Source organism: Trichomycterus rosablanca, chromosome 3 (genome assembly GCF_030014385.1).
Source record: "Trichomycterus rosablanca isolate fTriRos1 chromosome 3, fTriRos1.hap1, whole genome shotgun sequence".
Taxonomy (NCBI): Eukaryota; Metazoa; Chordata; class Actinopteri; order Siluriformes; family Trichomycteridae; genus Trichomycterus; species Trichomycterus rosablanca.
Genome location: NC_085990.1, coordinates 35,314,278 through 35,329,524, shown reverse-complemented (window position 1 = coordinate 35,329,524; position 15,247 = coordinate 35,314,278). Strand labels below are relative to the sequence as shown.

The 15,247-nt window shown below is 36.9% G+C and overlaps 1 protein-coding gene across 2 annotated transcripts in view; it reads left to right on the top strand.

The window, feature by feature from the left end:
* The window catches only part of col15a1a (collagen, type XV, alpha 1a), a 91,089-nt gene that overhangs the window by 41,332 nt on the left and 34,510 nt on the right, over window positions 1–15,247 (top strand). For both annotated transcript variants that reach the window (XM_062991207.1, XM_062991206.1), the window contains exons 4-18: window positions 1,956–2,030; window positions 3,672–3,761; window positions 5,339–5,465; window positions 5,827–5,867; window positions 6,632–6,826; window positions 7,317–7,343; window positions 7,652–7,714; window positions 7,985–8,053; window positions 8,783–8,839; window positions 9,129–9,269; window positions 11,895–11,948; window positions 12,059–12,094; window positions 12,229–12,351; window positions 14,846–14,911; window positions 15,047–15,082. In XM_062991207.1, the coding sequence (XP_062847277.1) occupies window positions 1,956–2,030; window positions 3,672–3,761; window positions 5,339–5,465; window positions 5,827–5,867; window positions 6,632–6,826; window positions 7,317–7,343; window positions 7,652–7,714; window positions 7,985–8,053; window positions 8,783–8,839; window positions 9,129–9,269; window positions 11,895–11,948; window positions 12,059–12,094; window positions 12,229–12,351; window positions 14,846–14,911; window positions 15,047–15,082 (1,200 nt within the window). The remainder of the gene's footprint in view (window positions 1–1,955; window positions 2,031–3,671; window positions 3,762–5,338; window positions 5,466–5,826; window positions 5,868–6,631; window positions 6,827–7,316; window positions 7,344–7,651; window positions 7,715–7,984; window positions 8,054–8,782; window positions 8,840–9,128; window positions 9,270–11,894; window positions 11,949–12,058; window positions 12,095–12,228; window positions 12,352–14,845; window positions 14,912–15,046; window positions 15,083–15,247) is intronic.

Sequence of the window (15,247 nt, the reverse complement as noted above, 5' to 3'; positions counted from 1 at the left end):
TAGTTAGGACTAATGCACTGTACCAGAATTATTTAAGGAAATTCCAGACATCTGTGTGGAAATGATTATTAACCAAGCTCAAAGTGCATTTGTACTTCCTTTTTGAAGAGAGCTCTCTGTTCTTAATGTTTCTGCCATTAACACTGCAAACTGCTTCTGCATGTTTTCGAAGCCATTGCTTACACTTGTGTAAGGTCAGTGGGTTGATGGACTAAGTAGTTGGCTTGCTGGCCGTGGTTACAGTTCCACCTAGTGCTCTCTGCCATAAGTTATATTTGACACTGTGAGAAATATGACCATGTCATTGCATGGGCAGAGTTGACACCTTGACTCAGTTCTACCTGCTCTAGTCAGCTCTAAATAACGGCGAGTCAGGTCACCACCTGGTTGTGACTGTAATGCATTCACCTCTAACGCTCTGCAATCTGATATTTAATCCAGAGTTGTATTTTAATTAGGGCTGTCGTTAACGCGATTAACGCGTTAAAATTGTAATCGCGATTAAAAAAATTAATCAAGATTAAAATTTTTTATCTAACTATTTTTATTTGGCTGTTTGTGCCACATACATGTGTGTCTCTGTGGTAATGATCTGTATTTCAGATGAATTAGGATGTAAAGCGCATGAACTGTCCGATGATAAACTACTTTTAGCGGTTTTCACTTTTTTTACGTGTTGATGAAAAGATGAATGAAATCATGCAAGCTTTGTAACGAGTATTTCCATTGGCTGCTAGAGCTGTCCATCAAAACCGCGTAGCTCCGCCTCCTTCCCTCCGGTAAAAAGTGAAGCTCTGTGTGATGTTTCATCTCTACAGTTTATTCAGCTTATTCTATCACATGGTTATAAACATGATTTATATTTGGGATGTTTGTAGTTTTCTAAAACACATTCGTATCTGATATTTATATGGACTAAGCGTTTACATGGACTGTTTTAATTAACACTTTTTTATATAGCTACAGTCAATTACTTATAGATAATGTCTGCTAACTTGACTGTTTCAGGTATTTATAGATGTTTAAATGGTCATTTAGAACAGTATTTCCCAGTATTCTTTCTGCACAAACACAGTATTAAAGGGTTTTCTTAATAGATCTATGAAATAATCATATCTGTGTTTTGATGCTTTATTGATGCCTTATATTAGATCAAAACATTATGGTTGGTGCACCTGTTTTCAGTGTCAGGGTCATGAACAGGAAAAGATCCTCACTTTTGTCAGATGTGCTTTCTACAATGAATTTAGATTTAATAATTGTATCATATTTTATGAATGTTTTATTGGTAAACACGTTCTTTCAATAACAATGTGCATAACTGTTCAAATTTTGCTTAATTATTAGTTTGCGATTAATTGAGATGAATACATATATATTAGGGCTGTCACACGATGAAAAATTTTAATCGAGATTAATCGAGATTAATTTTGTTCTTTAATCGTGATTAATCTCGATTAAAAAATTTAATCGTCTGACAGCCCTAATTTTAATACATTCTTTTCCCAATCCTTTTTCTTTAATGAAAGTTTTTGCCAGACCCACTATGACTCTGAACAGGATAAAGCAGTGGTAAGATATGAAAATGAAATGTAAAAAGTAAAATAACATACTAAAGGATGTTAGATGCTTGAATGCCTCAGAGGTAAATCACCGTAGCACATTAGTAATGATATCCGGGGTTTGAATCTCAGCAGTGCTACCAGTCGGGCATCTACACAGACATGATTGACAGTGTCTGAGGAAGGGGGATTCCCAAACAGCCTAGTAATTAAGAGGTGAACTTTTAAGGAGGTTTGTGTCAGGAAGGGTATCAGGCTTAAAAACTGTGCCAAATTAAGTATGCGGACCAGAATAATCAGCTGTGGCGAAAGCTGAAAGAACAAACACTTATTTAAGGATAATGAAAATTACCCTGACATCCTTTAACTCTTTTATTTTCTCTCTTTCTGTAGGGATCCATCCAGCAGTTGGTGCTGACTCCAGACCCGAGAGCACCGGATGAGCAGTGTGAGGAGGATGACCCCTATGTGAGTGTTTCTTTTTTCCTGTATTTTCTTGTTTATCTTTAGTCTGACATGTACTTCTGTCCTATTATGTCATCCTTCAGCACTTTGAACTACTAACTTGAAAGTCTAAAGGATTTAAAATTTCTGCCAATTACTACAGTAAAGCTAAATTTACTTAAAACTTCAAAGCCTTAATCCTCTCTCAGCTTCTCAAGGGATTTATCTAAAACTCTGATAATTAGTCATATAATTAAAAAGCAAGGATAGAGTTATTTGGACTCCAAGAAAGGAACGTTATTAGAGTTAGTACATCAGAATGAAAATGCTCGGGTGGCGCAGCAGTCTGTTATGCTCGCCCACCACCTCCGAGATCAGGGTTAAAGTCTGTGCTATCAGCCGGTTGGGTGTCTACACAGACATGATTATCTATATCTGGGTGAAGATGGGGATGGGGAGTGGTGCCCTGGCTTGGGTATTCCTGCCTTGTTGTGCCCAGTGTTTCCCAGTCGAATCACACCTGCAGAGACTCTGACCAGAATAAGAAAATTAAAAAAATCATCAGCATAGTGTAAAGTTGGGTTATAGCACACTCTAGTGGTTAAATCTGGGTACTAATAGCTTTTAGCAGTTAAGGCATGGGTAGTTGCACTGTTCTTTTTATTTATGACAGTATAATTAAGCTTTAGTTGTTTGAATTTTTAGCACTCTTAATTTCAATTTATTTAATATTATGAATAAACAGTATAGCAGTTTAAATAGTGACTTATTAAACTCTCCCACCCCATCTGAGATCCGGGTTCTACACAGAAATGATTAGCGCTGTCTGAGTGAGGGATGGAGAATGGCAGAGGCTCTCAGATGGATTAACACCCTGTCCAGGTTATTTCTACCTTACAGCCAGTGTTTACAACACTTTAAACAGCCAAGACCCTGACCAGGATAAAACGGTTGATAATAAAAAATGAAATTAAAATGTGCATTGTCACTTCAGTAATGGTGATATACTTAATGACATTCTTATAGTATGCCATATTACATGACAGTATTTAGTTTTCCTGTGGGGTTGCTAACAGTGAAACTGTATTTAACAAAAATGGAGAATAATAATTTCTGACTAATATTATTGTTTGAACAGCAGTGTGTTTTTTTGTGTACCGATGTTTCTTCCAATACACAGAAAATGTGTAGTATGACAAAATTTGTTGATTATAGATCATCTTATATAAATTCATCATTTACACTGCAGTGCTAACTCAGTGGTTAAAATACTGGACTACTAACCAAAGGTTACTTGTTCAAACCCCACCATTGTCAAGTTGTCACTGTTGAACCCATAAGCAAGATCCTTAGACCTCTATTAATTCCATTGTATTCAGTCACAACTATAAATAGTTTTGGATATGAAGCATCTAATCAATGTAGAAAATTTATATTTAACCCTTAGATAGAAGTTTTTGTGTTCATAAGTTCATAAGGGCAGTGTAGCCTAGCGGTTAAGGTACTAGACTAGTAATCTGAGGGTTGCCAGTTCAAACCCCACCATTACTTGGTTGAGCAAGGCCCTTAACCCTCAATTGCTTTGATTGTATACTGTAAGTCAGTTTGGATAAAAGTGTCTGCTAAATGCTAAAAATGTAAATAAGTAAATGTTTATTGTTGCAGGCATCTGGATATGGCAGTGGAGATGACATTTATGATGACAGTGAAACAGATGAAGTAAAGAAAGTTCATGAAGAGAGAGAATACTCTATTGTAAGCAGTTAAACAAACTTACATACTTTAACACACATGCTTAACACTACTAAGACACCGAGAGATTTTGCAGGCCTAATTGGGTCAACAATCTGCTTGTGATACGGACTCTAAATAATTCAGTATCAGCATCCAGTTCTTAGAAGTCTGTAGCTTTGAACGTCTGGAGTTCACTATCAAAGGTATATGTGTATGTGTTATAAATGTTTAGATGTATTTTTCACAGTGGATGTTAGTTTAATTTCAAACACCACCAATATAATACCAATACTCACACCCAGATCTTCCCACACACAGCCTCATGGAAACACATGTGATGACAAGCTCACTTATGACAAAAGTCAAAGTACAGTTGTTGGGCAGTCAAAACAGATCAAAAAAGGTTTGGTAAAACGTTTTCATGATTTACACAGAATGTATTTGTGAATTAACCTCTAAATCTTTATCATTCAGTGTTAAGGATAACATTATCCTTTAACATTATGTGTTAAGGATAGATGCAGTTCTATACAACATTATTGGCACCCCTGAATATTAAGTACACCAAGGAAAAAACATCTTCTGAAAGTCATTGTTTAGTGAAACTGCTTAAATATATATAAACCCACATGTTTGACACAGAAGAACAACAACAAAATATTTAAAAATTAAAAGCAATGCCAGGGCTGTGAAATAATGGCACTCTTTGATTAGTTTGCAACAAAGGACAAAATGAGAGTAATCTATGATTAATTGCAAATTAGAGTCGCCTGTTCCCTTGTCAATGCTCATATGACATTAATTAGCCTATGAATGGTGGCTTTGATCATTAAAAAGGCCAGTTTTATTTTCTGTTCCTTGTTTACAATGGCACAAAGAGCTGTCTGAGCAGCCCAGAAATGTTATTATCACCAAGCACATGTAGTCTAAAGGGTACAAGACTATCTCCAAAGACCTTGGTATCCTGGATTCAATTGTTTGAAATGTTACCAAGAAGTTTGCTGTTCATAGTCCTGTCAAGAATCTTCCAGGGCATGGCAGAATGAGGAAAATGGTGGTTTAAAATGGGGCAAATAACTAACCCTAGAATTCAAACTTTAGCTTGGTTACCAATCATGATGAGGTCATTTTAGGTTCTCCTGTTGGTTGAATATGTACATAAATGTCTGCCTTCTATAAATGTCTGATCTTCTATCATCAGTTTTTATATTACTGAAAGATCCACTACTGTGGCCTGGCAGTACAAAGATTCATCCACATGTAGTGGTCATTGTGCTTTGAAATTTTCCGGGAAAGTAAACAGCACATACAGACGCAATACATTAGCTATGCAAAAAGATAATGTGATTAATTACACTCAAAGCCCCTAAAGTACAGCTCCCTGAAAAAGCTGACTTGTTAGCCCCTGATTCAATATGGCTAAAGTACACTCGCAAGGTAAAATTGGTAAAAAGCTAGTAATATAAGGAGCTGACAGGCTGAAGTTAAACTTAAAAAAGACAAAGCTAAAAAGGCAGTGTGTATTAATGTCAAGTCAAGCAAAAGTGGTACGTTTTAAGAAACTGCCAGCTTTAAGTACTCTGTTGTTCTGACCACAGCCTGAGGAAGATCAGACTCTGCCTGTCAGTGCACCTCCTACTGAGTCATCATCTGCAATTCCATCTGATGATGAAGATCTGGAGGAAGAGGAGGCATCAGGCCAAGATGAGATTATCACTTACAAGGGTGAGACACATGCTGATTGTTCCTATTTAAATTTAAAATGACCTGTAGAGTCTGGTCTAAGATTAGCTTTCTGCTCACTTCTTAGTACAATACACTCCTTATAAATTGATTTTTTTTTGTTTTGACATTTAATATTGAGTATCACTGAATCACAATACTCAATTACTCAAGGGGGGTGAGCCTAATGTTTTGGCTCATTAGTGTATATTCAGTATATCAGTACTTTTCAATATTAGTTCTTAATTACTAATTTCTAAGGGTAAACTTATTACATAATAACTAATAAATAATTTTATTCCTAATTATTATGTAATTATTATTGCCTGAATAATAACCCCCTTGTTTTTGCTTGTCTGCACAGAACCAAACAAAACAGAGAAAGCTGTATATCTAAAAGGAAGTGTAAGTCAAATACTCAATTTTAACCAAATAGAACATACTATGTCTTTACATGCAGAAAATTCATTTCATGTTGAACTGATAGTGTTACTATATGTACAGGGGAGGCCAAAAATCTAAAACCATTGGTGAAAATAATAATGCATTTTAAATTATTCTTACATTTAATACATTTTTTGAAATAACAAATTTTATAATCACAATTTGAGTTAAACAGTTTTAGATTTTTAAGTATTGATAGCATACACTTGAGCTGACATGGACTTTACAAGTTTGTGCAAAATCTTAAAATCCTTATTATTCCAGGGAAGATTTCACAATAATCCAAAAAGCATAAATGCTCACTGGAGTTTAGGTTGGGTGACTGTGTGGGGACATTCATGAGAGTCAGCACTCCTTGATATTTTTAGCTCTTCAAGTAGCTATTGCAAATCTAGGTTTCAGATTTGTTTTGATCATTGTATGAAATACAAAAAAAACAAAATAAAAGCATTTAGCAAACACTTTTATTCAAAGCAACTTACACTTATGACTACACTTACAACTTACACTTATAATACAGTTTGAGCAATTGAAAGTTAGGGGCCTGGCTCAGGGGCCTGACAGTGGCAACTTGGCTGTGGTAAAGTTTGAACCATCAACCTTCTGATTACTAGTCCAGTACCTTAATTACTGAGCTGCCACAGCACAGACTACTTCACTAGTAGTCAAACTTTTGCCCCACATGTACAAGTGCATTATTCTGTTTGTTATGTGGTTGTTGCCAGGAGTATCCTGTGATGATTCCAGTGCACAAAGGGGAGAAAGGAGATCAGGGACCTCCTGGCCCCCCTGGTCCTCCTGGACTTCCAGGCACATCTAATCCATTAAGTCCCAAGGAAGATGCTGCAACTTGGTTTGGAGAGCCAGGGGCCCGAGGACCACCAGGACCTACTGGTGCTCCAGGGAAGGACGGCTTACCCGTGAGTATACAATAACAGCTGGATTGTCTAAATTTCTGCTATATGATGTAAGTTATTTTGTCATATTTGTCATAATCAGCAATTCCATTACAGGACTGTATATTTTATCATTAAATGTAGCATTTAGTGGTATTACATGCATTTGTATAAATAAAATTAAATTTTGATGAAATTTCATGTTTTGTTTTGTTTTTTTATAATGCATTTTGTGGAAGATAAATTTATTTTGTGCATAAACGTGACCATGTTAGATCAGATTAGCAATACACCTGAAGGCAGATAATAGTAATACTATATATTAATTAACTCATTTTGATTTATTCTGTTTTTATTTATTTATTTTTCTTTTAATTAAGAAGTTAAAAGTATTTAATTTTGTACAGACAGAATAGACAGAATTTTAGACCTTTTAGAATTTTAGAGTGTTAGACCTTACTGATTTGAAATTGGATTAAATTTAGCTTTCATGTGAATGTGTTTTGTTTTTCAGGGCAGTAATGGAAAAGATGGTCAACCAGTGAGTATAAATTGTTCTTTTACTGCTGACTCGTGTTTCATGTTCAAATTTGAAAGATACAAAGACAAGTGGAAGTGTGATCAAACATCTGAAAAAGAATAGAAAAAAGAATGACACAACTGGTCTGCTCATTCCTTTATATTTTGGTGTACCTGGAGAATAATAGCACCTGTATTTACATATGGAGTCTCCTTTTTACAAGGGTTAAAATTGTACATTGAATCCCCCCCTTTAATTTTAACAATTTTGCTATGCGTAGTTCAGTTGTGTAACATTTAGATATACATGGTTATTTTCTTTACCTGCAGGGAGGAACTGGAGTTCCAGGGTTTCCAGGCGTACAAGGTGACCCAGGAATCAAAGGAGAAAAGGTAATTTTAAACATTATTTTGTCACATTTCTCTTGTCAAGTCTGTTAATTTTTATTAACCTGAAATGTTGCCTTATCTCTCTTTTACCTTGCCTATCTGTCAGCATTAACTACAGTGGTTTTGTGTACATTTTGCTTATTCTTTGCTAATATTAAAACTATCTACTACTCTTTTAGAACTATTCTGTCATAAAGAATCAATATACACCTGCGGTTTTTGTAACATACTTGAAATGAAAAAAGCAATCCAGTGAAAAGTTTTGTTTTTTAGGGTGATTCTGGAGTTGGCCTTCCTGGGCCTCCGGGACCACCAGGACGAGGAGGGGCAATCCGATATGTGGTATGTGCTCTTTTTTTTTTCCATTATAATTCTGACACTGCTCAGTTTGTAAAATATTTACCATGTGTCCTATTGTGTCCTGTTCAATAACAACTATCACAACAATGCTGGTTTCTGAATCTCACCTGTTATTTGTCATTTCTGTTAATTACTAATAAAAATCTATACATTAATTATTATGTAAGTGAGCACAAAAAAGTATTCTCTTTTTTGTCTAAAATGCTAGCAGTATTTTTCTGTTAACATGATAACCAGCTCATACTGTATGTGGCTAATGAATAATGACCATTTAAAAGGGAATCATGTTTTACCACTTTAGAACAATTCTAGAAATTGCTGATGTGGGTTTTTTTCCTTTTAAGTTAATAATTTGACCTTTATAAAAGTGACTTAGGTCTTCATGCTGTCTGTTGCATTCAACGTATGTATTTTGAGTAACTACCATCAGCCCAACATTGAATTTATCCCTGCCCATGACATACACGATTGTTATTACATAGGCATTGCTATGCACATTTTTTTTTATATATATAGTCATTTATAGTCCTAATGACTATATTGTATGTTATATGTAATACATAAATTGGAAAAATGTTAACCAAAGTAGAGTTTGTTGTTAAGGTTTGATTAGCGTTTATTGTAAATTAAATGATCATAAACAGTTTCATTAAGGATTGTCACATTCGTTTACTGATTTTTTATGATGTCATGTTCTTTATAAATATGCAGGATGCAATTGATGGTTCAGGATTTGAGGACTTTGACAGTGACACAGAGGTCATCAAAGTGAGTTTAATCCATATTTACATGGGATACAATAGCTCTTTAATTTGGTTACACATTATTATGTTTAATAATGAAAACATAATAAATATACCCATAATTTGTATTAATTATTAATATAATTGTAATATTTATAATTATAATAAGTTTTTTTGCCATTGTTGCCCTTGGCTTGCTCAAAATGTCTTTTTTTTGTCCTGGAATCTGTAAAGTTGCGTTGAGACTATGTCTACTGTAAAAAAGCATAATAGAAATAGATTTTACTTGACTAACATGAGTCCTTCTCCACCAGGGTCCACCTGGGCCTCCAGGACCTCCAGGGCAACCTGGCCCTCCTGGTTCCCCTCTTGGTCTCTCTCCAGGGTTAACAGGACCTTCAGGGGCTCCTGGGAAAGATGGGAAGGATGGGGAGATGGGTAAACCTGGAATCCCAGTGAGTATTGTTTTTACATGAGATGCTAAAGGGTAATCCACACCAGAATCATTTTGCTTATGGAATTATATTTGAATGTGTTTAATGGAGCTGCTCCCATATTTAGAGGTTGCCACAACACATCTGGTCCGCATGTCAGACTTGGCACAGTTTTTATGCCAGATGTCCTTTATGATGCAACCTTCCTATTTTTATTCGGCCGTGGGACTGGCACTGATAGCAGACAAATGCACCCTTCAGTGGCTGGGCTGTTTTAGCCATCCTTCCCCCTTATTAGTTAATCATGTCTGTGCAAACGCTCGACTGACGGATAACACTGAGATTTGGACCCTGAATCCCCGGATCTCTACAGTAGTGGGCTAGCATACTTTATAGCTCTGCCACCCCAGCGCTCTTTTAATTACACAATATAATATGTACGCAAATAACGTTATTCCCAAAAGAGATTGTCACACATCCCATTTCATGATTGCACTACGCATACATATGGGGTAAATTCAGGGTAAGACTTAGTCCAGACTGAGCCCTAAAATATACGTCTTAATAGAAACAGAACAAACTGTTGTAAGAAAAATCAGCTTAAGCATTTTCAAAATATGTGACATCTGAATTTAAAATGCTGTAGGCACTCACCATATTATATTCATATAACAATAATGGATCAGTAGTGTAAGTACAGTAGTTTAATAACTTAGCTTTGGTAGAGTATGCCAAAAGCACTGTAATGTTAGAGTGCAGAGTGTACTAATAAATTTGAAGCAGCAGGTTTTCACTCAGGTGTAATGTGTTGACCCTCTGAATTAGCTGATTCGTGCTCTGTTTCAGGTAATTGAGGACTGGTTTAGTGGGTCTGGATTTGTTGCTGGTTCTGGATTTGATGTTGAGTCTGGAATTGAAGCTGGGTCTGGATTTGAGCTTGGCTCAAATTTTGACTTGGCTGAGGTATAGAGTCTGGTCCCAGGTGGCAAATAAAAACCATGGACCACAAAAGGCAGGATTTCCCCACAACATGTTCCATCTGCTTGTATTTTGCTAACTAAATCTCTGACCTCTGACTTTTACTGTATTTGCTTTCACTTGCTACTAATATACATGATGATATACAGGAACAATACTAAGGCTGAAGAGCCACAAACCAATTAGAGAAATGGCAAAAGTAAAGCGTTGGCCAAAATAATGGAAACTAACTAAAGATGGTGGAAAAAGGGATAAAATTAAAATGAAAATTGGTTGTCACAATAAAAAAATAAAAAGTCAGCTGCTCCATCCACCAGTGTGCTACAACCAAGTCCTCTTAAAATTGAATAAAGAGAGGGGAGTACCAACTGGGAGTGGCTATAAAAAGAGCAGGATAGCTACTTTAGTGACTAGTACAGACTATGTCTAGCATGGATCCATCTGTGGCGCCTGCTTATAAGAGGACTATTATGCCACCTCTAGAGGAAGCTCGCCTGTCCAGGGCAGTTCCATTGTGATGGCTAAGAAATCGCCACAATACCAGTTAAGTTTCATGGAAAGGAGATGGGAAGAATGCCAACACTAGAGCCAGCAGAAAATCTAATCAGACCAAGCCTTACATCTTGGTTTTAAAGAGGAAACAAAGAGCAGGTTTCCAACACAAGCCGGCAACTTGTACAGAGGAATAGACTGTTGGATAAAGGGGAAAGTAAATATTCTTGTGTTTGTGTGAATGTGTGAGAGAGTGAGGAAGAGAGGGAGCTAGAGAGAATGGTGTCAACTAACTAAAGCTAAACGCTTCTCATGGAACATGAACTTCTTGTGTCATTGGGGAAACTGCCTTTTAAATAAAAATCTAATTAACTAACCACTTATTTATCTTAACCTGCTAACCTTTTAAAAATTGTGCACAATGTTAAATGAAGACACTGTTTTAACTGGCCTGCATACCAAAAAATCTTTCTGATAAGAGGTTAAAGGCCATTTCAGCCTCTGTGTTAGCTTTATTATATGGGATCGTTTTCTGGACTAATGCCTGTCAAATAAAGTTACTAAAGGATGTCGGTACACTGTGTTGGCATTTTTTTTGCTTTACAAAGCTTAAATAGCTGTTTGAGCATTACCTGTGTGTGTTTGTGACTTCAAGTATCCCACTGGTTGCTTGCCTTTTTTCATGGCAAACTAAACATAATTATGAGGGTGATTTTATTATTATCTTTTGTTTTTTAATTATTACTTTTTGTGTTTAAAAAAAAAAAAAACTCTTCATCCTGAATGAAACATGTTCCAACCTAACATCTCGCTAACACATTATTTCTCCTCAGACAGCTTATTTTTTATTGCAGGCAGATTTATTTAGAAAGTTCATTTTGCATTTTTCATAGCTCTAACCAGCACACTGCAAAGGCAGGTGACTCTGCAAAGTCCCATCCAAAGAGATGTGTGTTGTGTTTGTATTACAATAAAATTAAATATATATAAAAGAAAATATTCAGTATTCTGACTAAGAAAATCATTTGTTTATGGTTAGTGTAAGTGTACCCATCTATTGGTTACCAAATTTAATCAAGTTTTGAAAGGTGCAACATTTGATATACATCTCGATTTCAATGTGTCTTAAGCTCTTTTAGCTTGACAGGAAATAATAATAATATTTTTATCTTACAGGGTGCTAATGGCAGAGATGGTGAACCAGGAGAAGATGGTATAAAAGGAGAACAGGTACAATAAAGACAACATTTGATACATTTATATGTTGTTGGTTGTGTATTGTGGTGGTTTGTTGATGTAATTCCCATCAATTTCAAATAATATCATGTACTTATCAATAGGGTGAAGCTGGATTGCCTGGACTTCCAGGACAAAAGGTACTTGCATTGGAATGACTTCATGCAGAACTTCACAGTTGTATTAGCACTAATCATATTCACTGAATAAAAATATTTGAGATAAATAACATATAGACTACTTTAGATTGATCTGTTTTCAATCTCTTTATCAGGGTGACCCAGGCCAGCCAGGTCTCCAAGGACAACAAGGGCCTGTAGGACCAGAGGGCAAAAAAGGACTGCCTGGACCTCCTGGGCCTCCGGGTCCACCTGCACACTTCAGTTTTGATGCTTTGGTAAGTTTAATCTGCATCAAGTCCACCTGCCATGGAGATCGCCATCGTGGCTCCCAAATATGACCAGCAGAGGGGGAATTGAGGCGCAGATGATTGACGTGTCACTTTCTCTTAACTGCCAGTCACCTGCACCCTGTTAAGCATTAATTTGCTTCAGGTGGTGTTTTTCCCTCACCAGCTCCTCTGTTGGCAAACATGCTGTCAAGCATATGCTTTGGCACTTTTGCCCATCATGACGGAACTATACTGGGAGAACTAATTGCCTCACCGGTAGTATGATTTTCCTCCTCCAAACCAGAACTCACCTGTCAATTCACTTTGGGCATGGGCTGCATTGCTGTTTCCATAGGGTTCCCTATCTTTCTTTTTTTGAGAACTGGGTTGTAGCAGACAGATCTCTGTCCTATCCACTGTCTCCAGTGCAGGCTGCGGATGTTTTGGGTTTTTTTTTTAATTATTATTTTTACCACTTATTTCTCTGTTGTTCCTTTTCCCCTTTTTTGTTAGTGGCTTTTTAGCCACAGTAATGTTCTACCTTGGTGACACATCCTGCACTTGGATTCATTTTCATCATTGCTGGTGCAGGCCCCATCCCATTACAATATCTAGCAATGCTTTTACAAGGATAAAATTATTCAAGGCAGCAGGATAAGTTATATTGTTAACTGGTTTTATCACCATAGCCGCAAATACACGGTCCACACCTTATTATCAAATCAAAGCCTTCTACATGTCAGCTTGATCCTTTCCCTACAGTTTTAGTCAAATCCTGTCTTTCCTCTCTGCTCCCCCTCATAACTGCCATTATTCATTCCTCACTTACTAGTGGAATTGTTCCTACACTCTTTAAAACAGCAGCTATTACTCCTATCTTGAAAAAACCTGGCTCAGATCCCAATAATTTTAATAACCTCCGCCCCATTTCTAACCTCCCGTTTATTTCCAAAATACTTGAAAAAGTTATTGCCACTCAACTCCATACCTTTTTATCCCAAAATTGCCTCTACGAACAATTCCAGTCTGGTTTTCGCCCCCTCCATAGTACAGAAACTGCTCTTATTAAGATCACAAATGACCTTCTTATGGCAGCTGATTCCGGTTTATTTTCCATTCTCATTCTTCTCGATCTGAGCGCAGCCTTTGACACTATTTATCATACTATTCTTCTAAACAGACTATCTTCCATAGGCATTAACCATATCGCACTTGACTGGTTTCATTCATATCTCTCAGGCCGCACTCAGTTCATTCAACTCAAATCCTTCAGATCTCAGTTTTCTCCTGTTTTATCTGGTGTGCCCCAGGGTTCTGTGCTGGGGCCCCTCCTTTTCATCATTTACCTTCTGCCCCTTGGTAATGTATTTCGCACATTTAACATCGATTTCCACTGCTATGTGGATGATACCCAGCTCTACCTATCTAGTAAACCAAGTACTATGTTCCCACCCTTATCCCTTTTAAACTGTTTATCTGAAATAAAAACATGGTTCACCTCTAACTTCCTAAAACTCAATAGTGATAAAACTGAAATATTGCTTTGCGGTTCAAAATCCACACTATCTAAAGTTGACAGTTTCTCTATCCCGATCGACAGCTCCTCAGTCTCCCCCTCACCTCAGGTTAAGAGTCTGGGTGTCATCCTAGATAGCTCTTTATCCTTTCACTCTCACATCAGTAATATAACCCGGTCTGCATATTTTCATCTCCGTAACATTAATCGTCTACGCCCCTCCCTCACCCCCCATACTGCCTCTATTCTTGTTCATCGTCTTGTTACCTCCCGTATTGACTATTGTAATTCTCTCCTCTTTGGCCTTCCTCATAAATCCCTCAATAAGCTTCAGCTGGTCCAGAATGCAGCTGCTCGTATTATTTCTAAAACTCCTTCATTTCATCACATTACACCTGCCCTTCAACAACTCCACTGGCTTCCTGTTAAATATAGAATCAATTTCTAAATTCTTCTCTATACATTCAAGGCCATCCATAATCTTGCCCCCCCATATCTGTCAAATCTTCTCAGTATCGCATCTTCCTCCCGCTCGCTCAGATCCTCCTCTTCCACTCATCTCTCTTTGCCTACTGCTCGTCTGAGTACCATGGGGAGCAGAGCCTTCAGCCGCTCTGCTCCCAAACTCTGGAACTCCCTCCCACCCGACATCCGTAACATAGATTCTCTTCCTCTTTTTAAATCTAGACTCAAAACTCACCTGTTCAAAATAGCCTATTCTCTGTAATTTCCACTTTATTGTCCCTGTATGTTTTGTGTCCTTTTGTATGTTTGGTGTCCTTTTGTATGTTTGTTTTAAAAACTCTTGTAAAGTGTCCTTGAGTGTTATGAAAGGCGCTTATAAATAAAATTTATTATTATTATTATTATTATCAGAATTACTAATCTTTTAAAGTAAAAATTCAAATTTTATATTTGATGTTAACACAATAGAGCTGGACCAACAACATGTGTGTGTGTGTGTGTGTGTGTGTGTGCTTGTAGGATTCAGAGAGTTCAGGAATGGCTGGCGGCAGTGGCTATGGGCCTTCACTTCCTAGAGGGCCTCCTGTAAGTGCATCTACAGTAGCAGGATGAACCTTTTCCTTAGGTGTTCTTGTAGTGGCTTGAAATTTAGTCTTTTGTTTGCATTCTCAAACTCTATTATTTTTAACTATTTTTCTGATTTTTTCTTCTTCTCCTTAGGGTCTCCCTGGCCTTCAGGGTGCTCCAGGCCCAAAGGTAGGTTGTTTTGGTAAAGTGTTACAGAGATTATTTTCCCTATTATAGTTTTTTATTGGTTGTATACATTCTGAGCTGTAGTTGTAAGCGCATGCATTGAGTGCTATATACGCAGTCTACATACAGTATACAGCAAACATAAATATAATATATTTGTTGACAATT